Source organism: Eubalaena glacialis, chromosome 14 (genome assembly GCF_028564815.1).
Source record: "Eubalaena glacialis isolate mEubGla1 chromosome 14, mEubGla1.1.hap2.+ XY, whole genome shotgun sequence".
NCBI classification, from domain to species: domain Eukaryota; kingdom Metazoa; phylum Chordata; class Mammalia; order Artiodactyla; family Balaenidae; genus Eubalaena; species Eubalaena glacialis.
This window is the reverse complement of record NC_083729.1, coordinates 52,440,502-52,465,951: the sequence shown is the minus strand read 5'-3', so window position 1 is coordinate 52,465,951 and position 25,450 is coordinate 52,440,502. Positions and strand designations below refer to the sequence as shown.

Below are 25,450 nucleotides of genomic sequence, written 5' to 3'. Positions count from 1 at the left end.
ATCTTAATTACTGTAGTTTTATAATAGGTCTTAATATCCAATAAGACAAATCTTCCTACACTATTTTTCATCTTCAAGAGTGTCTTGGCTATTTGACCCTTTGAATATCCATATATATTTTAGAATCAGAGTTTGAAGTTCTACACTGTTCTCCCCACAAAAGCCCTATTGAGATTCTGGTTTGGGATTACATTAAATTCGTAGATTAATTTGAGATGGTCGACATCTCCATTACATTGAGAGTTTCAACTCAATATAACATCCTCCACTTACTTATGTCTTTTAAAGATTTTTCTTAATAATAGTTTTTTAAAATAACCACTGAGGGACTTCCCTGGTGGTGCAGTGGTTAAGAATCCACCTGCCAATGCAGGGGACAGGGGTTCGTGCCTTGGTTCGGGAAGATCCCGCATGCCACAGAGCAACTAAGCCTGTGAGCCACAACTACTGAGCCTGCACTCTAGAGGCCGCAAGCCACAACTACTGAGCCCATGCACCACAACTACTGAAGCCCGCGTACCTAGAGCCTATGCTCTGTAACGAGAAGCCACCTCAGTGAGAAGCCTGCGTGCACACCGCAACAAAGAGTAGCCCCTGCTCGCGCAACTAGAGAAAGCCTATGCGCAGCAATCAAGACCCAACACAGCCAAAAATAAATAAATTAATTAATTAAAAAATAAATAAAATAACCACTGAGTCTCAATGTTTTATAGTTTACTGTGTGGAGGTCTTTCTTTAGATTTATTTCTATATATTTGATTGTTTTGATGCTATTGTAAACGGTGTCTTTCTAAAATTTCACTTTTTTGCTGTTATATAGAAATAATTGATTAAAAAAAATATGGTCCTTATATCTAGCAACCTTATTTTGGATTCTTCTTTTGTATTTTCTAGAATCTTAAGGATTTGCAGTCATATTGTATGTGAATAACAATAGGTTGTTTCTTCCTTTTTTCAATTCTTACAGCTTTGATTATTAAGGTATTGCATCTAGGACCTGCAGTACAATCTTGAATAGAAGGGATGATAGAAGGTATCCTAATCTCATTCCTAATCTCAAAGGGAAAATTTTCAAGACGTCACCAATAATTATCATGTTTGTTGTAGATTTAGTAGTTCCTTTTCTATTTCTTTTCGATAAAATTTTTTTACCACGAATGAATGCTGAATTTTATCAAATGATTCCTTAGCACCTATCAAGATGATTATATGAATTTTTTCCTTTGTCTTTGATGAATTACATTAATTTTCAAATGTTAAAACCAACCTGCATTCCTGAAGTAGAATCAAGTAGGCCACAATATATTTCTGAATTTGGTTTGCCAATATTTTATTGAAGATTTTTTTATATCTATGTTCATGAATGAGACTGTCCTAATATGTTTTTTTTTTAATTAATTAATTTATTTATTTATTTTTGGCTGTGTTGGGTCGTTTCTGTGCAAGGGCTTTCCCTAGTTGCGGCAAGCGGGGGCCACTCTTCATCGCGGTGCGCGGGCCTCTCACTGTCGCGGCCTCTCTTGTTGCAGGGCACAGGCTCCAGACGCGCAGGCTCAGTAGTTGTGGCTCACGGGCCTAGTTGCTCCGTGGCATGTGGGATCTTCCCGAACCAGGGCTCGAACCCATGTCCCCTGCATTGGCAGGCAGATTCTCAACCACTGCGCCACCAGGGAAGCCCCCTAATATGCTTTTATTGTAAACGTCTTTGTCAGGTTTGGACATCAAGGTTGAACTAGCCTCTTAAAAAGAGTTGGGGGAGTATTTCATTCTTTTCTATATTCTAGAAAAGTTAATTATTTCTTCCTTAAAGGTCTCTAGAGTTTACCAGTGAATCATATGGACTTGGAATTCTCCTACTGGGAAGAATTTTCATTATGAATTTAATTTCTTTAGTATCATGCTACTTAAAATGTGGTCTGTGGACCAGTGCTATTTTATGAACCATTTTATACCAATCTATAATAAGAAAAGTACAGAAAACGAGATTGTGTTTAAGTAATTTGACACTGCTATGATATTTTTACTGCACTTTATAAAAAGTATTGGTCATCATCACAAATATTTTGAGAAGCACTGCTTCAAGTATTAAAGGACTATTTATCTTTTCTATCTGTAAAATGTACCTTGCTTCATCCTCTAAATCTCTTCCCTTCCTTTCTGTATTTTCCTGTCCTTTTGTCTCTTTGTACTTCCTTCTAGATATTTTCTTCCCAACTATTCTTTTTTTAGGTTTAATTTTTATTTTATTTATTTATTTTTGTCTGCGTTGGGTCTTCGTTGCTGCACGCAGGCTTTCTCTAGTTGCTGTGAGCGGGGGCTACTCTTCATTGCGGTGCACGGGCTTCTCATTGCGGTGGCTTCTCTTGTTGCGGAGCACGGGCTCTAGGCACGCAGGCTTCAGTAGTTGTGGCACGTGGGTTCAGTAGTTGTGGATCGCGGGCTCTGGAGAGCAGGCTCAGTAGTTGTGGTGCACGGGCTTAGTTGCTCCGCGGCATGTGGCATCTTCCCGGACCAGGGTTCAAACCTGTGTCCCCTGCATTGGCAGGTGGATTCTTAACCGCTGTGCCACCAGGGAAGCCCTCCAACTATTCTTTAGGTCACTGCTACTCAAGGGGCCAATCCGCAAGATAAGGAGCTTGCACTATAATGTAAATCAACAAATTCTTTCTTCACAGAGAAAGTTTTGCTATCAAGAAAATGCCATTTGAGTGGTGGAGGGATAAATTGGAAGATTGGGATTGACATATACACACTACTATATATAAAATAGATAACTAATAAGGACCCTACTGTACAACACAGGGAACTCTATTCAGCACTCTGTAATAGCCTATATGGGAAAAGAATCTAAAAAAGAGTGAATATATTTATATATATAACTGATTCAATTTGCTGTACACCTGAAACTAATACAACATTGTAAACAACTATACTCCAATAAAAATTAAAAAAAAAAAAGAAAATGCCAGTTGAACTAAATGGTGTGCTCAGGGTCAATTTGTTCTACATTCTGATACAAATTTCCTATCTTGTTGTGGACTGTTACTACATAGTTCAAAAAATAGCAGCCAGCCCATAGACTCTCAGTAGCTACAGAACACGCTTCGAGTAGTACTGCTCTAAGTCACTAATTCTCTATGTAATGGTGTCTAATCTGTTTCTAAACCCAACGAGTTCTCAATTTTGGTAACTGTATTTTTTGTTCCAGAAATTCCTTTCCTCTTTTAATAGTTTCTAATTCTCTGCCAAAATTCATCTTCTCTTTTATTGCCCTCAACATATTAAAGATAATTTAAAGTCTCTTTGCTAACTCCAATATCTAGAGTCCCTATGAATTTGTTTTTCCAGATGTTAACTTAGCTGCCATTTATGTTACATAATGTCCTCCTGGGTCTGGCTATTTGATTTTGCTGTGCGTCAGCAATTATTATTGTAGCAGTAATTTGAGATTCTGGATGATGTTCTCTTTCTCCAGATGTGTTTCATTCTGGATACTGTTTCATTTTTTTTTTAATTGAAATGTAGTTGATTTACAATGTTGTGTTAGTTGCAGGGGTACAGCAAAGTGATTCAGATATATATATATATATATATATATATATATATATATACACACACACACACAGACACACACACATATAAAACTGAATATGTGTATTCTTTTTCACATTCTTTTTTATTTTAGGTTATTACAAGATATTGAATATAGTTCCCTGTGCTATACATTAGTTCCCTGTGCTATACAATAGGTCCTTGTTGTTTATCTATTTTATATATAGTAATATGTATCTGGATATTGTTTTCTGAACTATTCTCTAATTTGGTTCAGGCAGGCTGCTAAGGCTACTATCAATTCATGATGTCCCTAATTTAATTTCAGGAATTGATGATTTGAAGCTGGGCTTCTGCTCCTATAAGGGCCTGTCTACTTCTTTTATACCCTTACATCTAGATGTATCTTTTATACCCTTATATCTAGATGTACCTAACATTAGGTATGGGTAATTTATCAGTATCTCGTCTTGGAAGACGTCTGAACTCCAACCATGCTTCAAGAGTCTGTCAATGTATATACACTGATCTGTATAAAACTGATGACTAATAAGAACCTGCAGTATAAAAAACCAAACAAACAAAACAACTAATACTAAACTTTCATTGGGTTATCTGTATGGAAATATGTTAATATAAATGTTTCAGACATTACGTGAAATTTCTAAAAATCTTATATGTTCTGGTATAATGTTATAAGTCATAATTCTAGTTATTACTTTAAAATGTATATCTCAGAAAAAACTAAATTTCCTTGTCAATTGCACTATTATGAACTTTCATCAAATCTTTAACCGTGGTCATTTTTAAGTCTTTTGTCAGTTACAGACAGTTCTGGGTGTACTCTGATGCTTTTGCAAATATGTTCCTATAAAAGGGTTTCATATTCAAGGAATTCATAGAAAAGACTCTGACAAGTACAGGTTTCTGGCAACTGTACTGCTGAACTGAATGAATAAGCATTTTCAGAACTCTAATGAAAAACTGATGAACTCATAAAAGTGCTAACAAAAGATCAAGATGAAAAAAAAAATTAATTACATGGGGCTGAGTGAACTGATGAGGATGATTATAATTTTTGTGACTTTCTGTTTGAATTAAAAAAAAAAATCCACAAGGACTCAGAGGCAAAGAATATAGAAATCAATTTTCACTGCAAAGTAAAGGAGCTGTTACAGTGGAGGATTACTGGACTGAATGTCAATATTATGACATAGTATGAGTGTGTTTCGTGTTTGGTAATTGTAATCATTGTTGCTTTTGTTGTGGTCATCCATTTACAATGCTTGGTGTCAGTCTATTTATCTCCTGTAAAAATAAAATACAGTGTGTGTGTGTGAAAAAAAAAAAAAAGAGTGTAAAATAAAATACAGTGTGTGTGTGTGAAAAAAAAAAAAGAGTTTGCCAAAAGTTCTACTCAACTAGCTTCATTATCTAAGCTGCTTCTTCTGAAATCAGCAGAAGCTTCTATGGGAAAAGTGCTTTCAAAGGCCATGCTCACCTTTGTGAATTTTTAACTTTCCTGAATCTGGGCTCCATAAATCTTTATTTTCTTTTTTGCCCTATAATGCCTTCCAACAGATGTTTTATATTCTGCTTAGCTTTCTACTTGTCCTCAATAGTTTTTTTTTTTTCCTAAAGTACTTATTCTGCCATCATCAAAAGTCCTTCCTATAATTCTTTGTCCATATTTTGTACAGTATCTTACATTTATTTATACATCTGACTCTTCCTGTAAACGGCGAGCTCCTCAAAGGCACGGGAGCTTTCCTTGTTTCTCCATTACCTAACTATAGTGCTTAGCATATAAATAGGTACTGATACAAACACTATACTGGAGTCTTTCATTAGTAAATATTTAATACACATATATCACACAGACTATTAATACAGATTTTTCTTTATATATCTTTGTATTGTTTCATAAATTGTGATGAATATGTAACTTAAAAAATTATAGAGAATTAAATTTAAACATTTGGTAATAAAAAAATAAAGAGCTTTCCTCTTACTCTTCTTTGTGTTTTTTTTTTTTAATTTTGGCTGCCCTGCTCAGCTTGTGGAATTTTAGTTCCCCGATCAGGGACTGAACCCAGGCCTTCGGCAGTGAATGTGAGGAGTCCTAACCAGTGGACCACCAAGGAATTCCCTCTTCTTTGGTTTTAATGTGGTCTGTTTCCGGCATACACAAGTGCATTCAGTGTGCATGTACAGTCTTGCTTTCTGTTACAACAAGCATAATAAGAACTAAAGAAGCCTATGACTTAGAAGAACAAATGATTTATTCTCATTGCTGAATGTGCAAAGTCTCCCCCACCCAATATTTTATCTTGAAAAGTTTCAAACAGGAAAAAAAAAAACTTGAAGAAAAGTACAATGAATATCCACATACCTTCTATCTAGATTCAACAACTGCTATCATTTTGCCACATTTGCTTTCTCTTTATCACTCTCTAGTCTTTTAAAACTTCTTGAACTATTTGAAATTAACTTGTAGACCTAATAAATTACTCCTAAATACCTCAGCAAGCATTTCCTAAGAATAAAGATATTTTATACAAAAACATAATACTGTTTTCCCATCTTTGAAAATTAATAATTCCATATCATCTATTACCCAACTGATATTCAAAACATATCCATTAATCTCAAATATCTTTGTCTAAACAGCTTTATTGAGATAAAATTCACATACCATAAAATTCACGCATTTAAAGTGTAAAAAGCAACAGTTTCCCATATATTCACAGAGGTGTACAACTATCACCATATGCAATTTCAGAACACTTTCATCATCCCAAATAGAAATCCCATATTTATTAGCAGTCACTCCCCATTTCTTACTCTCCTCCAATCCTGCGCAATCACTAATCTACTGTCTGTCTCTATAGGTTTGCCTACTTTGGACATTTCCTATATAATCGATTCTTGTTATTTGCGATAGTTATGTTCTATAAACCTGCAAACAATGAATCAGCAAATACTGAATCACTGCTCCTGGAGGAAACAAAGGGTTAGGTTCCTTCAAGCCTCTGGTCACAACATTTTCATCTACTGATCAATACATATACTTTTTTATGTATGTTTCTGTTTAAAGATACTTTATCTAATTACATTGTTGACTCATTAACAATGAATTCATGGCCAAAAGCACCACAACTCATGTCTGAACAAAGTTTATCTAATGGTAATATTTTCTCCATAAGGCCTTCTAGGAACACTTCAGCACTATGCTTAGGGGCCATTTAAAGACAGTGAAATCATCAACAAAAATGTGAAAAACGTGGCTGGCACTTAATTCATTTTGAAAAGTACACCTGTTTACAGTATGAGAGCTGAAACAAGAAGCCAGAATGTTGCTTTTTGTTCAACCTTAGTTGAGAGATGACTCAGATCTTTCACTGCTCTATGTGTGTCTGAAAAGATTATGAAAATGCCTCAAGTACTGATTTTAGGGTTACAAATAAATTTCATCAAGTAGGAGAGTTTGCAAATACTGAATCTGCAAAAAATGAGGATCTACTGTAAATGAAACTTACAATATGTAGTATTTTGTGACTGGCTTCTTTCACTTAATGTTTTGAAGGATCATCTATGTTGTAGCATGTATCAGTACCTCATTCTTTTTTATTACTATAATATATTTATCCATACATCAGTTGATAAACATTTGGGTTGTTTCCACTTTTGGGGTATTATGACTAATGCTTCTATGAACATTTATGTACAAATTTTTGTGTGAACATATGTTTTCATGTTTCTTGGGGGTGATACTGCTGGGTCATATCGTAACTCTGTGTTTAACCTTTTGAAGAACTGCCAAATTGTTTTCCAAAGCAACTGTACAATTTTACGTCCCCACCAGCAGTGCATGAGGGTTTCAATTTCTCTACATTTTGCCAACACTTGTTATTATCTGTCTTTTTTACTATAGCCACCCTAGTGGGTGTGAAATGGTACGTCACTGTGGGTTTGATTTACATTTCTCTAATGGTTAATGATATTGAGTATCTTTTCATGTGCTTATTGGCCAGTTTTAGATCTTCTTTGGAGAAATGTCTATTCACATACTTTGCCCATTTAAAAAATTAGGTTATTTGTCTTTTTATCATTGAGTTGTAAAAGTCAAAATGTCTTTTTAGGTTTTTTTGAAACAAAAATTCAATTAAGTCTCACATATTGCATTTGGTTGGTTGTGTCCCTATTCTCATCTAAACAGAACAATAATGTCCTGGACTTTTTGAAGAGTCCAGTCAATTTCTTCTAGAGTGTCCCACATTCTGGATTTGTGTTTCCCCCAAATGTTGTTTAACTATCCCCTATCCTCTATACTTCCAGTTAAACTGGAAGTATGAACTGGAAGTATAAACTGGAAGTACGCATCTAAAGGTTTGATCTAAAGGTTTTGGCAAGCATAAATCATGAGTGAAGTTGTTTACCTCAGATTGTATTACATCATAAAAAAAGGAACAAAACTTTAAAAAGGGTCAGTAGACTACCAAATAGTGTAGTATATTCAGGTTTGGATGAAGCAGCTCTGAGGGTAAGTGCTCCACTCAAATGAAACTAGTTCATTGCTTGAGGCTGGGAACTGGGAAGTGCCACCTTGCCTCATAAAAATTTGCTGACAGTGGTAAAAGAGATTATAAAACTTGCTGACAACACTTTAGGATTTTTAGAAAGTTACAAAACTAAGAATTGGGGAAGACTCTGATAAAGCCTCAAACTCAGGAAATGAAACAAGTTAACAACTGACTCAATGACTTAATCTGTGATATCCTTAATCTAAGCCACTTCATACCAGATTCTTACATGGAGAGTGGATGCTGAGAGGGAGGTACAAGCAACAGGAAGCCTACCAGATAGAGAGAGCTGAATGTAGAAGGAAAAGTGAGACAACAGAACCCCAAAATTCCCACTCAAAATGGACATATCAAAAATACTACACACAAGAAGAAAAAAAAAAACACAAAGAGACCAAACTAACAAAAATCAACAATAAGAATGAAAAGTCATTCAAGGAAAAACTAATTTTATATAATAACTCATCAGAGATTCTAAATATGTTTAAAATGGTCAAAGAGATAAGCAGAACAAGAATAATATGAATTGAATGAATTGATTTTAAAAAAGTCAGAGATAAATGTAGCAATAACATCTGTGAAATAAAAATTGAAAAAAAAACACATGTAAATATGAAAAAAATTTCATTAGAAATCTTATACACAATGCCCACAGCCACAAGGCATCTTGTAACTATGAGGCAAAAAGAAAATTAGTTGTTGTACACTAAGGAACAGAGTAGAAATATACAACTTGCTGAATTCTACTTCAAGTAATGGTATTCTAGGTAATCAGACCAACTCTTTCACAGAAAACAATTAGAAAAGCTAGAAAAAACATAAAATTATCTGTTTAAAGCATGAGAGGACAAGACACTGAGGAATCAGAGTCAAGATCCAGGAGTAAGAGAAAACCTAGAGAGCCCATTTTAGATGTTTCTCAAGGGAAAAGGGCCAATTCCAGAAGAGATGGCTGACAGGATGAGAAGTTGAGTAGAGCTTTTAATAGACTCTCTGGGCTAAGGAGACAAAAACTAGAGTTCAGAAGCCCCAAAAGAGGGACAAGATAAATGCCCACACTTCAGACTGGGACTTTAAACAGCCACATGCTAGGAGTAAGGGGGAATAGGTTAACAAGAAATAGACTAGCCCTGGCAGAAACTGAAAACGACAATTTCAAGTTAGCTCAAATTTGAAATTATTAAAATGATCTTAGATTGCTAGTGGCCCAAGGTGCCTGTCAAAAGTAAAACTCTCTGGAGGAAGAGACCATCCTAGGCCTCAAATCGCCTTAAATTATCTATATACAATGCCCAGCTCTCACTGAAAAATAATTGAGCCTCTATGATGACAAAACTACATGTTAGGGCTTCCCTGGTGGCGCAGTGGTTGGGAGTCCGCCTGCCAGTGCAGGGAACGCGAGTTCGAGCCCTGGTCCGGGAAGATCCCATATGCCGCGGAGCAATTAAGCCCGTGAGCCACAACTACTGAGCCTGCGCTTTAGATAAAACGTTCATAGGAATAACTCACGCTCATACCGTGGGCAAGGAAGGAGGGAATGAAAGTTAAGAGTGGTAGGAATTTTCATTAAAAAAAAAAAATTAAAAAATTAAAACTACATGTTAAAAAAAAATGAGTGACATTAGCCAATATAAAATGATCCGTATGGATCCAGATAATGGAGTTATCAAGCAGAGACTTAAACAACTATGCTATACATATTCAAGGGAAAAAAAGGCAAGATTGAGATTTTCAGCAGAGAATAGAAACTATAAAGCAGGACCAAATGGAAATTCTAAAACTAAAAAAATAAAATACTTGAAACTACGAACTCAATGACTGATTCGTCTACTATCAGATTAGACACACTGAAAGAAAAATACCGGTGAACTAGAAGATTTCAGAAGAAAATACCCAGAATGAAGCATGAGTAACAAAAGGATACATACAGAAAAGAGTGTAAGATACAGAGTGTATAGTGAAATACAGAGCATATACGTAATTGGGGTCAGAGAAATGAAAAGAGGATGGGCAGAAGCGATATTTAAAGAAATAATGGTTGAGCCTTTTCTGAAATCAATGAAAGACATCAAGTCAGATTCAAGTATCTCTATGAATCCCACCAAAAATAATATAATGAAAAATACATTGAAGCCCAACAAAGTATAACTGCTGGGAAAAAAAAAAAAAAGATTCCTTTCGAAGGAGCAAGAGTAAGACAGAGATGACTGAAAATGTCAGAAAGCTGACAGAGAAAAAGGAAGCCAAGAAAAATGTAGGTCCCTTGATGACAATGGTGAGTTAGCAGATCTCTAGACTTCTTGTCAACTAAACAATAAATGCCTCTATAGTTGAAAGCACAGAAAGTCAGGTATTGTTACTTGGAGCAGAACTATTCCTGATATGTTTAATAGTAGTTCCAGAAGACGAGATGGGAAAGAATAGTGCTCAAACAATATTTAAAGATAGGATTCGTGGAGTTTTCCTGAATTAAAGACAGACGTGAATCCTCGGATTCAACACTGTGGGTACTGAGCATGAACACTGTAGCTGCTGAGCATGAGGAAAATATATACATGTACATATGTATATCTGAATATTTGAACCTAGATAGAGCCTAATAAAGCTGTAGAGGACCAAGGTATCAGGGAAAATCTTAAAGGCTGCTAAGGAGAACATAGTCTGTAAAGGAATAAAAATTATACTCAATAGAAAAATTTCTGTAGCTACAAAACTCTGATACCAAACCAGAAAGGTATAATACAAAGAAAGAAAATTATAGGCCAATTAGGAACATATATGCAAAGATGTTAAAATATTAGATTTCAGCATTGTATTTTTTTAAAAAAATCAAAATTAAGCAGAGTTCATCCAGAAACGCAAGGATGATTCAACACTGGACAGTTAATTGATGCAATAAACCACATTTTCATATTAAAATAAAAACACATAATTATCCCAACAGATGCAGAGAAGTTATTCACAAAATTTAATACCCCTTCATAATAAAAATCTGAGCAAGGTAGAGAGATAGAAGTTTGATAGGATATCTACCAAAAACAAAAAGCAAACATAATTTATAGTGAGACTTGAGAAGCATTCCAATGAAAGTCTGGACCAATACAAGGATGTTGGCAATTTATGCTGGTTTATTTGTAAATGATAGGATTGTCAACATGGGACTCAAAAGAATTTCAACCAAACCATCAGAATAAATTAAGAGTCTGACATTATGTGGATAAAATATCTATATCTTATAAACGATGGGAAAGGACTTCATGGAAACAATTATAAAACACTACTTAAAGCAAAAAAGAATGTCAAAATCTCACCAATTGCACCTTACACAATATTCATGGATGAAAAGGCTTACTTGATCTTTACATAAAAGTTCCAATAAAATATAAAGTTCTAATAAAAATCCCAATAAGTCTTTTTATAAAGGCTAAGTGTAATAAAGGCAATTATGAAGAAGAGCAATGTGTGGAGGATCTTGACATACCAAATATCAAAACTTATTATAAAGACAGTGTGGTGTTAGCATAAGAATAGATAAATAGAGCAACAGAACATATTATAAAGTCCCCCAAACAGAACCACACATTTAGGAAAACTTGGTATGATATAGATGGCATTATAAAGTAGTATGGAATAAACTACTTAATAAATGGTGCTGGGACAATAAGTTATCCACATGGAAAAGAATTGAATTCTCTATTTCACATTGATTTTTGTACAACAAAGCCAGTTCCAGGTGGATTAAAGATATGAATGGGAAATGAACAGTTAAAAGAAGATATAGAGAAAAATCTTCCTTATCTGAGGTAGAAAGGGTTTCTTAACCAAGACAGAAAAAGCACAAATAAAATATGAAAAATTTGGCTATATTAAAATTAAAATATCTGTACAACAAAAATGAACATGAATGTAAATAAAGCAATAAAACAAGCCATAGATTGAAAGATAAAAACAAAATAGGATCAGTACAAACAATAAAGTACTCCTACAAACTGATAAGCAAAGATAAAGCCAACATAAAAGTGGGCAAAAGATGACCAACAGAAAAAATTTCAAATGGCTAATAAACATTCAAAAAGATCCTCAATTTTATTACTGATCAGAGAAGTGCAAATTACATACCGTTTCACATCTATTAGATTGGTAAATACAGTACTACAAAATAACATCAAGTGTTGGGAAAAATGTAGAGAAACAGAATACCTTGCTAGTGAAAACGTAAAAATTGGTATACGACCACTTCGAGGAGCACCTTGGTGATAGTCAGTACCTGAAGATAAGCATACCCTTCCAACAAGCAACTCTCCTCCCAGAAAACCTCTTGGAAACGTGCACAAGGAGAAAGACACAAGAATGTTGATTGCAGTAGCTTTAAATATTTAACAACTAATACTCTAATATCTGTAACAGAACAAATAGTTTGCTTTTATATAACAGAATATCCTATGGCAGTAAAACGAACTACAGGCATACCTGATTTTATGATGCTTTGCTTTACTGCGCTTTGCAGATTGTGTTTTGCACAAATTGAAGGTTTGTTGCAACCCTGTGTCAAGCCAATCTATCTGCACCATTTTTTGAACAGCATTTGCTCACTTCATGTCTCTGTGTCACATTTTGGTAATTCTCACAATATTTCAAACTTTTTCATTACTACTATATTTGTTATGGTGATCAGTGATCTCTTATGTTACTATTATAGTTGTTTTAGGACACCATGAACTATGCCCCTATAAGACAGCGAACTGTCAAAATAAATGTGTGTGTTCTGACTGCTTCAGCGACCAGCCTTTCCTCCCATGTCTCTCTCTCTCTTCTTGAGATTCACTTATTCCCTGAGACATAAGAATGTTGAAATTAGGCCAATTAATAACCCTACAATGGTCTCTAAGTGTTCAAGTGAAAGGAAGAGTCACACGCCTCTAAATCAAAAGCTAGAAATGATTAAGCATAGAGAAGAAGGCATGTCAAAAGTCAGGATAGGTCAAAGGCTAGGCCTCTTGCACCAAACCGTTAGCCAAGCTGTGAATGCAAAGGAAAAGTTCTTGAAGGATATTAAAAGTGCTACTCCAGTGAATACGCTAATGATAAGAAAGTGAAACAGCCTTATTGCTGACATGACGAAAGTTTTAGTGGTCTAGCTAAATCAAAGCAGCCATTAACATTCCCTTAAGCCAAAACCTAATCCAGAGCAAGGCCCTAACTCTTTTCAATTCTGTGAAGGCTGAGAGGTGAGGAAGCTGCAGAAGAAAAGTCTGAAGCTAGCAGAGGTTGTTTCATGAGGTTTAAGGAAAGAAGCCATCTCCATAACATAAGAGTGCAAGGTAAAGCTGCAAGTGCTGATGTAGAAGCTCCAGCAAGTTATCTAGAAGATCTAGCTAATATAATTAATGAAGGTGGCTATGCTAAACAACAGATTTTCAATGCAGACAAAATAGCCTTCTATGGGAAGAAGATGCCATCTAGGGCTTTCATAGCTAGAGGGAAGGCAATGCCAGGCTTCAAAGCCTCAAAGGACAAGCTGACTCTCTTGTTAGGGGCTAATGCAGCTGGAACTTGAAGATGAAGCCAATGCTCATTTACCATTCTGAAAATCCTAAGGCCTTGAAGAATTATGCTAAATCTACTCTGCCTGTGCTCTATCAGTGGAACAACAAAGCCTGCATGACAGCACATCTGTTTACAATATGGTTTACTAAATATTTTAAGCCCACTGTTGAGACCTAGTGCTCAGAAGAAAAGATTCCTTTCAAAATATTACTGCTCACTGATAATGCAACTGGTCACCCTAGAGCTGATGCAGGTATACAATGAGATTAATGTTGTTTTCATGTCTGCTAACGCAATATCCATTCTGTAGCCCATGGATCAAGGAGTCATTTCGACTTTTAAGTCTTATTACCTACGAAATAAATTTCATAAGGCTATAGCTGCCATAGACAGTGATTTCGCTGATGGACTTGGGCAAAGTAAATTGAAACCCTTTCTAAAAGGATTCACCATTTTAGATGCCATTAAGAACATTTGTGATACATGGGATGAGTTCAAAATATCAACTTTAACAGGAGTTTGGAAGAAGTTGATTCCAACCCTCATGGATGACTTTAAAGGGGTTGAAGACTTCCGTGAAGCAAGTAACTGCAGATGTGGTGGAAACAGCAAGAGAACTAAAAATCGAAGTGAAGCCTAAAGATGTAACTGAATTGCTGTAATCTCATGATAAGACTTTAACAGATGAGGAGCTGCTTCTTATGGATAAGCAAAGAAAGTGGTTTCTTGAGACGGCATCCACTCCTGGTGAAGAAGATATGAAGATTGTTGAAATGAAAACAAGGGATTTAGACTACTATGTAAATTTAGTTGATAAAGCAGCATCAGGGTTTGAGAAGATTTACTCCAATTTTGAAAGAAGTTCTACTGCGGGTAAAATGCTATCAAACAGTACTGCATGCTACAGAGAAATGTTCAAGAAAGGAAGAGTCAACCAATGTGGCAAACTTCATTGTTGTCTTATTTAAAGAAACTGCCACATCCACCCCAACCTTCAGCAACCACCTCCAATGAGTCAACATCGAGGTAAGACTCTCCACCAACAAAAAGATTACAACTGGCGGAAGGCTCAGATGATGGTTAGCATTTTTTTTAGCAATAAAGTATCTTTAAGGTTATGTACATTGTTTCTTTAGACATAATGCTATTGCACACTTAATAGACTACAGTAGAGTGTAAACATAACTTTTACATGCACTGGGAAACCAAAAACACTCATGTGACTCGCTTTATTGCGATATTCAATTCGCTTTATTGCAATATTTGATTTACTTCGGTGGTCTGAACCCAACCTACAATACCTCCCAAGTATGCCTGTACAGTTACAAGAATGAACAAGATAAATCTCAAAATAAATAATACTTAGTGGAAAAACACTTTGCAAATGATACATACAGTTCGAATGTATTTAAAGTCTAAAAATATACTGAATAATAATACATACATATATACATATGTAATGTACACACAAAGCTAAATACTGAAGTATAAAAACATTGTATACAATAAAAACCAAATAGGGACAGTAGTTACCGTAGGAAAGAAGAATGGGAGGGTTTAACTGTTGCTCTAATTTTTATTTTTTTAAAAATCTGAGGCGAATCTGGTAAAATGTTAATATTTCTTAAAGCTGGGAGCTAATACACAAGTATTCATCATCTTACTCTCTACCAGTCTCTAGGTGTTTAAAATACTTCACATTTTCTTAAAAAGTGGGAAAATGGTTAATTTTACATAAATAGAACTTTAATAGATGCAAAAATAAAACGTCTCTCTTCTAAAGAGCAGTCCAAATTTTTAAAGAAGGTCAAACCACTCATAAAAAAAGGTAGCAAAGGGGCTTCCCTGGTGGCGCGGTGGTTAAGAATCTGCCTGCTAATGCAGGGGCCACGGGTTTGAGCCCTGGTCTGGGAAGATCCCACTTGCTAAGGAGCAACTAAGCCCATGCGCCACAACTACTGAGCCTGCGCTCTAGAGCCCGCGAGCCACAACTACTGAGCCCGTGTGCCACAACTACTGAAGCCCATGCGCCTCGAGCCCATGTTCCGCAACAAGAGAAGCCACTGCCATGAGAAGCTCACCCACCGCAACGAAGAGTAACCCCCACTCGCTGCCAACTAGAGAAAGCCTGTGCGCAGCAACGAAGACCCAACGCAGCCAAAAATAAATAAAATAAATAAATTTATTTTAAAAAAAGTAGCAGAAAGTGTCACCCCAACTTAATAGCATAATTAAAGCTTTCTATTTATGTACCTTCATTATTAAAGTAGCAATTGTGTTCAAACACCTTAAAAAAAATTACAAGATTTTAGAACATAGCAGAAATACATTCCAGTATGGTGGGGATTTCTATGTAAGTAAACCTACCACAGTAGGCAATCTGACATTCGAGTCTCACCATCTGAATTAAGATGCCCAGATCCACAGACTTAGAGAACAGAACTTATGGTTACAAGGGCGGAAGGGATAGATTGGGAGTTTGGGATTGACAATGTACACACTGCTATATTTAAAATAGATAACCAACAAGGACCTACTGTATAGTACAGGAAACACTGCTTAACGTTCTGTAATAACCTAAATGGGAAAAGAATTTGAAAAAGAATAGATACATGTATATGTATAACTGAATCACTTTGCTGTACACCTGAAACTAACACATTATTAATCAACTCTGCTCCAATAAAAAAAAAAAAAAAAATGTCCAGATCCACCCAACACAAAACACGCAAGGCTGTGAAATTCTTCTCTTTTATTCCATTTTAACCTTTTTTGAGTTGTAGATCCATTTAACACTGATTAAAACCAAACAAAAAACCACAGGCCTTAGAAAAAATCACACACTAGCACACAAAGGCCACTCGTAGGCCTCAGTTTTTAACTCCCGCTTTCAAGTTGCTTTTCCAAATCTTTATCCGAAACATTGCTGAGTTATGCTGGAAAAGAACGCAAACTGTACAGGCTTGAGTTCCAGTAGTGTAAAAGTGACCGTTTGGGCTTTCACCAACTTGTCGAAAGATGGTTCAAAGCTTTAGAGAGACTTTGCTCCCTAACGAGCCGGGGCGGGCAAATGCCTCTCTCACCTGCTACGGACCGAAAGTCTTAACTCTTTAAGGTGGGGGTGGCGGGGGGAAGAGAGTCGTGCAGTTCAGTCTGGGTGTCCCCGAAACAGAAGGGACAGCTACCTGACCCCTTCTTCCAAGCACCGGCAGCCAGATAAGAGCCCAGGACTATCGCCACCCACACTCCCACCCCCACCCCCCGAAAACGTCGCTGCCGAGAGCTGCCGAGTCAGAAACAGCTGTCTGACACCGAAATTCCCCTTACAGGCGCCCCGGCAGCACTTCGACCCCCCTTAAGGCTAGGGGTGGGGGTGGGGGCTGGTTGAGAGGGGGAGGGGACACTTCACACCCAACAACGGCCTCAACCGCCTCTTGCCAAGTCCCCGCTACGGCCCACAAAACTCGCAGCCTGAAGAATCGCACACTCACTGGAAAGTGGTGCCGGGTCCTGACCCCGGCCCGGCCCCCGGAATCCGGCGGGTCTCCCATGGTTTCGGGGGAGGCGGCGGCTGGGACGCCATCTCCGCCTCCTCTCAGCTCCCGCTCTGCGCTGGGACTCTCCAGGCCCGAGGACACCAGCCGCTTGAGCGCCAGGCACAATATGCAGAGTACCGAGCCCTCCACCCGGCCCTCCCCTGCAGTCAGGACGTGGCTTGTGGTGCTTTGCTGGCTGAGATTACAGCCTAGGAGGATGCCACTAACCTATGGGAAGAAACACTCTCTTTTTATTTGCCCTGGAAAGAATTTCCATTCTAAACGGAGGGTAAGCGCTCATCGATATTTCTGGTGGCGGCTATAATGTCCTAGACGTCAGAGTCCCACGGAGGCTCCCTGGGACAAGTCCTGCACCCGGCCGGGAGTAATGCCCCACGCCCTCCTCCACCCGCGGGGCAGCTAGGTTGCGTGGCGGCCGGCCAGGCATCTTGACTGATTTCCCTGCAAACAAGCAGAGAAGAATTCACTCAGTCCTCGCGTGAGGGAGCTGGTACTTTTCGTTCTATAGCTCTCGTTTCCTCGGGGAACAGAATTGCTAGACGCAATAGGTGCGTTGTCTTTAGTCTTCCCCGTTCCCTCTGAGGGCTGGAAGGGGTTAAATCTCTGGCTCCGGCGCCGTGGGAGAAGGTGAGGCAAGGGAGGTCTGAGGAGAGGGGGTGAGGACTGCGTGCTGGAGAGGTGTGGATGGAAGGGATCGTTTCCTTCCTGTGGGAGAGGCTTTGTTAGCAAGGAGGGGTGAGTGGGAAGTGTTTTTGGACCCGACTGAAGGTGAGAAGGGCTTTCTTGGTTGGCCAAAGGAAAGACTGGAGGTTAGACCTGGGGTTGAACTTTCCAGAAATCTAGAGTAGATTCCACTGCTGAGTGTATCGGTAGCGCGATGAAGTTACGAGCGCCTTTCTTTAAAAATCCACACCCCAACCCCACCCCACAAGACGAATGACACCCTTCTGTATGAAAATGAGTTTTAAAAGATCCCGGGATGTGAGACTCAACCTGGTTATTTTGCCTGCTCCTGGCCTGTTTGTAATAAATAGTTTCTGTAATCGTCCGAGAAGTGAAAAGAAAAACCATCTTCTCTAGTAAACCAGAGACGGGGCTAGTTACCATTGATTTGTGGCGTAGGGAGTCGATCGCCGTAGGATCCTGACACCTGGGAAGAGATTCTGTTGCAATGATATGTTCCAGTTCTTTGGGTAAAGTAAACACGTAAACGAAAAGCAAACATCTTAAAGGCAACCGACAATGAAAACCTTACAGTACGGGATGCATTTCTCAGGGCTTAGTTTCAAAGATAATAAATCTAATATGGAACAACTGATTTCTGATGTCTTATGAAATCCTGTCATTTCAGCGCTGTACATCAAAATGAAACAACCAAATTTAAGAACGTATTTTTTCCTAATGTTAACGCGCTTGGGAAGTCGCTAGATTGTTGCTAGGTGAAAATGATCTTGAGAAATTTGTAAGGCCATTCGATTACTAACATAATTACGGAAGAGGGTTTTGTTTTGCTCTTTTAAGACCTCTTCAAATTACTCAAGACAGGAGATTTCCTAATTCTGAACGGGTTTGGAAACTTTTTAGAGCCAAGAGATTATAATGTGTCATTTATTGACTAGCGTGATACCTTTATTCTAGTGAACCTATTGGAGAAACAAACATTGTCTTTAAGCCAAAGGGGGGAAAAAAGCATACATTTTAATACAACTATTTAACTTAAGTCTCCTGGGAAATCTTTGATACAAAGTGTCCTTAAGCACTCACTCCTGGATGTATTTATTGGACAGGAGTGTTTATTTGTTTCTCTTTCTGAGTTAAAGGTTAATTCTCAATTAAATGAAATCCTTGACCTTAGCTAATGGAAAGGAGGAGGAAAAAAAGGACGAGATAGAAACAGTTTCTCTGTGAGGGGAATGCACTTTAAATGCTGATAATCAGCTCCCCAAAGAATCCCAACCCCTTATCAGCATCAAACTATTAGATTAAATGAGCTGGGGGAAGGGATTCAGATCGTTTGTAAATAACAATGATCACACAGAGCTTCCTTATGCAGAGGGTGTTCTTTACATATTCTGTACTTTCTGGAGCTCAAATTTACTTAGGCAATCCTAAATCAGTATTTCCCAATCTAGGTGTCTGAAAGTTCTCACTGGTGTGTGCAGAGAAGCTTGGTTTTCTTCCCTTCCCCTCCCTGACAACTCACATATTCACCTGAATTAGAACCCAGCCACAGGCAATCTGGTTTTTGCAGTCCTGCCTGCTGAACTTATTTTTATGGTGAAGAGTTCCATAGTACTATCTATTTTCTGTCAAGGATCTATTCTTGATAAGTGGCCACAAACATTTAGAAACTTGCAAGTAAGTAGTGGGTTTTAAAGGGTTAGAAAACACAAACTAATTCTAAGAGTCACATCTTTATAGCAAGCAGTTGGTAAGAGCTTCACCCTCCACAAATATTAAGTTCATTTGAATTATGAAACTGCACAAATTAAAGGTGCCACAATCTTTTATCTCTATGATCTCAGTACCATTACCATGCAGTCATGGTTTTATAAAATATCACTAGTTCCTCATTTTAAATGTGAGCTGATTCATTAATCAGAAGACCTTTTTTTCCCTCCAAACAGAATGACTACGTAATTTAATTTTTATTACCCCCTCCTTCCTGGCAACAAGAACCCATTCTCTATGTAGTATTTACTTCCAAGTGAGTTTGTTCAATTTGCAAAAAAGTGGCAACTTGTTTTAGACAATAATTACTCAAATATTTTGCACTTAATTTGTTTTTGTTGGAGTTTTTACTTGTGTATGAAAGGAGAAGATTTTTCTCATTTTGCTAATAGTTGGTTATTTAGTTATTATTTCATCAAAGTAAAGTTGATGTTTTTGAATCTGATCAGTTTGCTTTGAATACTTGACTGCTTAACTATCATTAAGGTCAGTCAAGTATTACATAACGTAGACTGATCTGATTATTTTTTCTAGCAAACTCATTTCTTATTTCTAACAGGAAAGTTTATTGAATTTACAACTCTGTGTTCTCAAACAATACTGAATGGTACAAAATAAAAAGCAAAATTACACTCTGTATTCTTGTTTTCATTACCCTCCTTAGAGACAGCCATTTTTTATTAGTTTTTATTTCTTTTGATTGATTTAGTTATGTTGATGCACTTTATCATAATCCAGAATGTTAAAGTCCTTGACGGTTAGAAACTTTTACCTGATCCAGCTAATAAATTGCCTTCAAGTTTTTGTTTCAATATGGATATAATGAAAGGGACATTATTGGAGAATACCAAATAGTGATTTTCAAATATAAATGTTTTATCTTTAAAGATTTTTATCCTTAAAGGTAACCATATATTTGTCTGTGAAAGTAAAACACGAAAGGTGCTCATTAGTTTTACTTTTTCTTTTTTTCTAGTTGTAGTTATTTAATATGTTTCCACTGACTGTGGAAAACAAGCATGTGGCCCAGTTGTTGCTCAGTACTGGTACCTGTCCAAGATGTATCTTCAGATTCTGTGGTGTGGATTTTCATGCACCATACAAACTTCCCTGCAAGGTAAGAGTATTTTCTTTCTTTCTTTCTTTCTTCTTCTTTCTTTCTTTCTTTCTTTCTTTCTTTCTTTCTTTCTTTCTTTCTTTCTTTCTTTCTTTCTTTCTTTTTCTTTCCTTCCTTCCTTCCTTCCTTCCTTCCTTCCTTCCTTCTTTCTTTCTTTCTTTCTTTCTTTCTTTCTTTCTTTCTTTCTTTCTTTCTTTCTTTCTTTCTTTCTTTCTTTCTTTCTTTCTTTTCTTTTCTTTCCTCTCTTTCTGTTAAGAAAGTGTCTTAAATCAATACCTGTGTATTTGAGGGCAAGTATCTGTTCATAACTCTTCATTAAATTTTTTAATAAAATAGTTACCGATAATGGTAATTTTGGAATTGCCATTACCATGTAAAATGTTAAGTTCCTTCTTAAGTGATTATATTTAACATTTAATGTAGTGAGATCTTTGTGAAGCAATTCGCTGGTGCATTTAATGTTTGCATAGACCTTTCCTAAAGAATATCTAAACAGAATATCACAAAATAGTGCGTCTCACCAGATATTAGTAAAATGTAATGGGGGGGTGGAAGCATGGTGGGTTTGGTTGCCTTTTTTCTTTTTCTGTTTTCTGTATTACCACTTGTATTTACACATAGGTGTTTGCAACTCTCTAGAAGTACATGCTTATTATCGTTTACCACTATTAATAGCAAAAGTAATATACTGAGGTCTTTGACATTTATGATAATATACAGAGAGCTTTGACATTTAATAGAATATTTCATATAAAATATATAACATTTTGTGAAATGTATTTTATTCTAACAGTGATGTTCTTTTCAGAGGCAGATAGTAATTATATACATATGTGTAAGTATGTACTTATAAACAGTACAAATACAGCACACACACACACATTCAGTTTCCTATAATTAAAAAAAATTGCCCAGGAGTTAGCAATAGCAGTCATTTCTCCTATGTATTTCTATTATTTTGGAAATAATTATATCCAGTATTCATATAGCATTATTATATGTCAAGCTCTCATATAATCCTCACAATAACCTATTAGGTAAGTACATACTATGATTGTCTCTATTTTCAGATGAAGAAACTGAGGCACAGAGAGGTTAAGCAACCTGCCCAAAGTTACACAGCTATTAAGTGAGCAAGCTAGGATATGAACTGTCTGTCTGAATCCAAAGCCTAGAATTTGGAGCTAGAAGACATGGATTTGAATCCCAGTTTCAGCACTTTCCAGCTTCAGTTTTCTTCTCTGTAAATGGGTGTGATGATAACATCCACCTCACAGGATTTTAAGGGACAATATCTAATAAAGTATGTGAAAACACTTTGAAAACTGGAAATGGTACATATGCTATGATGATTAATATATACATTTATATTCCTTTATATGCATAATGACTATGAAGTAATAAGATTGAGTTTGTGTAACTTGCCTTACAATTTTTTTCAGACACATTTATAATCTATTATTTTATACATATGTTGTAAGTTTTAAAATATATATTATAGAAAGAAACAGTGTTGCCAACTTTTGTATCATCTTATGTAAATAAACATGAAAATATCTGAGGACTTTTCTGGGTAAATATATTTTGATACTTTCTATTCATGTGATATATGTACACATGCATGTATCTGTATGATGTTATATAGACATTATAGGTCTTAGGTAATAATAAACATATTTGTGTGGGCCATAATATGCCCGTATGTGTATATGTGTATGAGTATGTATTTCTCTGTTAAAGATTTAATAGGAGAGCTCATGTCTTAATAAAATGAATTAAATTTGTTTGAGTGAAAGATTTTTCCCTTTAGAGTCAGTAAATTGTAATATGAGTGAATTTCAAAAGGATATTTATTCAACAACTGAATAATAAAACCTGCCTAATTTAGACAAAACAGAAGAAAATTCCTCTGAGTATGTAGATGAGTGGAATGTCTGAAATATGATAATGGTTTGAAAGGAATGCCACTTTTTACATTCTAATACAAAAAGTGACAGAAATTAGGCAAACCAGAATGTAGTAGAGGGCTTTTTTCAATTAATGCCTGTAAATGGTTTGTAATTATGATGCCAAATTTCAGCATTGCCAGCATCTGTTTGCCTTTGTTTAGTAAATTGCCTAGAAATTATTTTTACTTAATAGACTTCTAATCTATGTAATTTTTCATATTTCATATTAAATATTGTACATATGAAGTTTTAGTGGTTGTGAGATTATTAAATAACCTAGCATAGATGGAAATTCAGTTTGCATTTCTATTTGCTAATAATTAGAATTGAAGTTGGTTTTTTTTGTTTTTGTTTGTTTGTTTTGCTGAAATTAGCAAGTGAATGACCCTCACAACAGAACTACAGGCCAAATTAATAAATTTGTTAATGGAGCCTTTCCATCTCAGATTTAGGATTTTAGCTTCACTGATGTATGAAACTCTTTTGAAAAAATATTCACACATATATTATAGGAATTAGGTATTCTCTTTTAAATTCTCCTGAAAGCCAGTGCTGGCTAATAAAACTAACTGATTGCTCCAGAACTGATATAAGTCAGCATTGTATAAGTCTGTGATATATCATAATTTTCACGCTTCATCTTACCCTTAAGGACATTGTCAAAGGGTCATTATTTTTTTTCTTTTTTTTTTAATTAACTTTCCAGGAGTTGCTCAATGAACTGCAAAAGTTTCTGGAAACTGAAAAAGATGAATTAGTTTCAGAAGTTCCAAACCCACCTCTCAAGAAAATTCGACTACAAGAACTAGAAGATGGGATTGATGGGATGGATAATCTGAGTCAAAATGGAGAGGGAAAGATCTCGATTATTGAAGATGGAAGCATTGCTTCCAAGAACTCAAATTTAAATGTATGCAATGTATGCCTAGGAATTCTTCAAGATTTCTGTGAAAAAGAGTTCATTAAAAAGGTAAACTGTTTTTTTTATTAATATGTGATTCATAAAGATTTTCAGTTCTAAAGCCTAGAATTCTTGTATCCAAAGGAGCAATGCCATTCGTTTCAACTTGTTTCACACAAATGGATCATTAGAACGTTTTCTTAATTTTTTTTTAAAAAAGCCTACTATTCTCAAATTACCTTTAGTATCAACATGTCTGAAAATTAATGAAATATGTATCCATGTATTTCAGTTATGAGTGCTGTTCAATTGAACAAAAATGTAGCAGTTTTCCCTTTGCTGTTTAACATAGCTAAGGAGTTAGAGAAAAGTTCTTCTTTAGTCATACCTTTTAGTGTCTAGAAAAGACTAGTGTTACAGCCTTGAGGAAGGTACATGATTGAAGGTGGGATTGCTTTTTGTTTCCAGGTATCAAGAGTGCCTATTTGGCTTTATTTTGTTTAAAATCTTTTCTGAATTACCAGGTGACTTAATAGAAAAGTATTTTGACATTCAACAGGTTGTTCTGCAGGTGAGTCCTGGCTCTTTTGGCACCTTGTGATATCAGTCCTCAGGGTCATAGTTGGCAAATATTTGATTTCAGGATGTTTGTGAGAGTTTCCTACTCAAAGGTAAACGTTTAGAAGTTTTGCAGTGTCATCTCCTGGACCAAAAATTCATGTTATGAAGATTAGTGTAAAATTTTCAGCAATTCCTGGGAATTTATATAATACTTTTTTATATAATAAAAAATATTTTTTATGTAATACTTTTTTAGGTGTGCCAAAAGGTTGAGGCCTCTGGGTTTGAATTCACCAACTTGGTATTGTCAATCTCCTTCCCACCACAGCTATCTGTAAGAGAGGTAAGGTCATTTACATACATAAAACTATATGTGAAGTACATAATAGAAATTTCTAAAAAAATAGGAAAGTATAAATATTCCTTCCCATATTATATTTTCACATTTTATGAATTTATTGAATGACTGAAAGCATTACATTATTATAGCTGCTTAATGATATTGAGTGAATGGATGAGAAAAGGAATTATTGGTTCAAGTTAGTTTATTCATCACAGTACTGCCATCTTTTTAAAAGGTCCTTATTCAGTAGCAACATTCATTGAGTGGCATGTTGGTCAGAGAAAGATATTTGACCAGGACTTCAGAGATCTTTTGGGGCAGATGTATGTGTTTTATGATGGTCCTAGGATAAGATCATTTTAATTTTGATAAGCCTTCTCTTTTCCAGAGTAAAATATAAAAAGACGGCACCTCTTTTAGTCAATGGAAAAAGGGAGAGAAATAGCCTCATATTTATTTTAACTTTTTTCTTTTGGTAAGTGAAAAAAATAATAGTAGTCATTATTGTAACGTTCCTGTGTGTAGAAACTGATGTGAAAACACAAAACTATCTTTGTTAATACTGTTAAATGTAGTATAGAGAGAATGGCCTCTGTAATCTCAAATTATAATGAGCTGTAAACACATCCATTTATATGTATGAGGTATATTTTCCCGAAGAATCCCAAAGCATCACCTTACATCTTATACCATCATTTTCTTTGGCTGAATATGTTTATTAGTCCCTAAAAGGCTAAAGATTGACTTAAGACTTGTTGAGGCTGGATAAATGATAGAGAAGAGCTTGGAAGTGAAAAAGAGTAGAGTGATTTTAAGTAGTATCTCTGTTGATGACAAGATAATAGAGCAAATGGAAGAGTAAAGGTGGTGATAATGATAATACTGAGGT

The 25,450-nt window shown here is 36.0% G+C and overlaps 2 protein-coding genes across 9 annotated transcripts in view; one reads left to right on the top strand and one right to left on the bottom strand.

Annotated features, from left to right (window-relative positions):
- Positions 1-17,302, bottom strand: part of PEX13 (peroxisomal biogenesis factor 13) — a 48,470-nt gene extending 31,168 nt beyond the window's left edge. For all 3 annotated transcript variants that reach the window (XM_061211083.1, XM_061211082.1, XM_061211081.1), the window contains exon 1: positions 17,174-17,302. In XM_061211083.1, the coding sequence (XP_061067066.1) occupies positions 17,174-17,265 (92 nt within the window). In that variant the 5' untranslated portion in view covers positions 17,266-17,302. The remainder of the gene's footprint in view (positions 1-17,173) is intronic.
- Positions 17,303-17,671: 369 nt separating this feature from the next.
- The window catches only part of PUS10 (pseudouridine synthase 10), a 67,840-nt gene continuing 60,061 nt past the window's right edge, over positions 17,672-25,450 (top strand). For 2 of the 6 annotated variants that reach the window (XM_061168762.1, XM_061168768.1), the window contains exons 1-4: positions 17,672-17,787; positions 20,667-20,807; positions 23,463-23,726; positions 24,475-24,561. In XM_061168762.1, the coding sequence (XP_061024745.1) occupies positions 20,682-20,807; positions 23,463-23,726; positions 24,475-24,561 (477 nt within the window). In that variant the 5' untranslated portion in view covers positions 17,672-17,787; positions 20,667-20,681. Of the gene's footprint in view, positions 17,788-17,815; positions 17,867-17,929; positions 18,008-20,666; positions 20,808-23,462; positions 23,727-24,474; positions 24,562-24,949; positions 25,037-25,450 lie in introns of those variants that run through there. The other 4 variants (XM_061168770.1, XM_061168769.1, XM_061168764.1 and 1 more) reach the window with 4 other exon arrangements.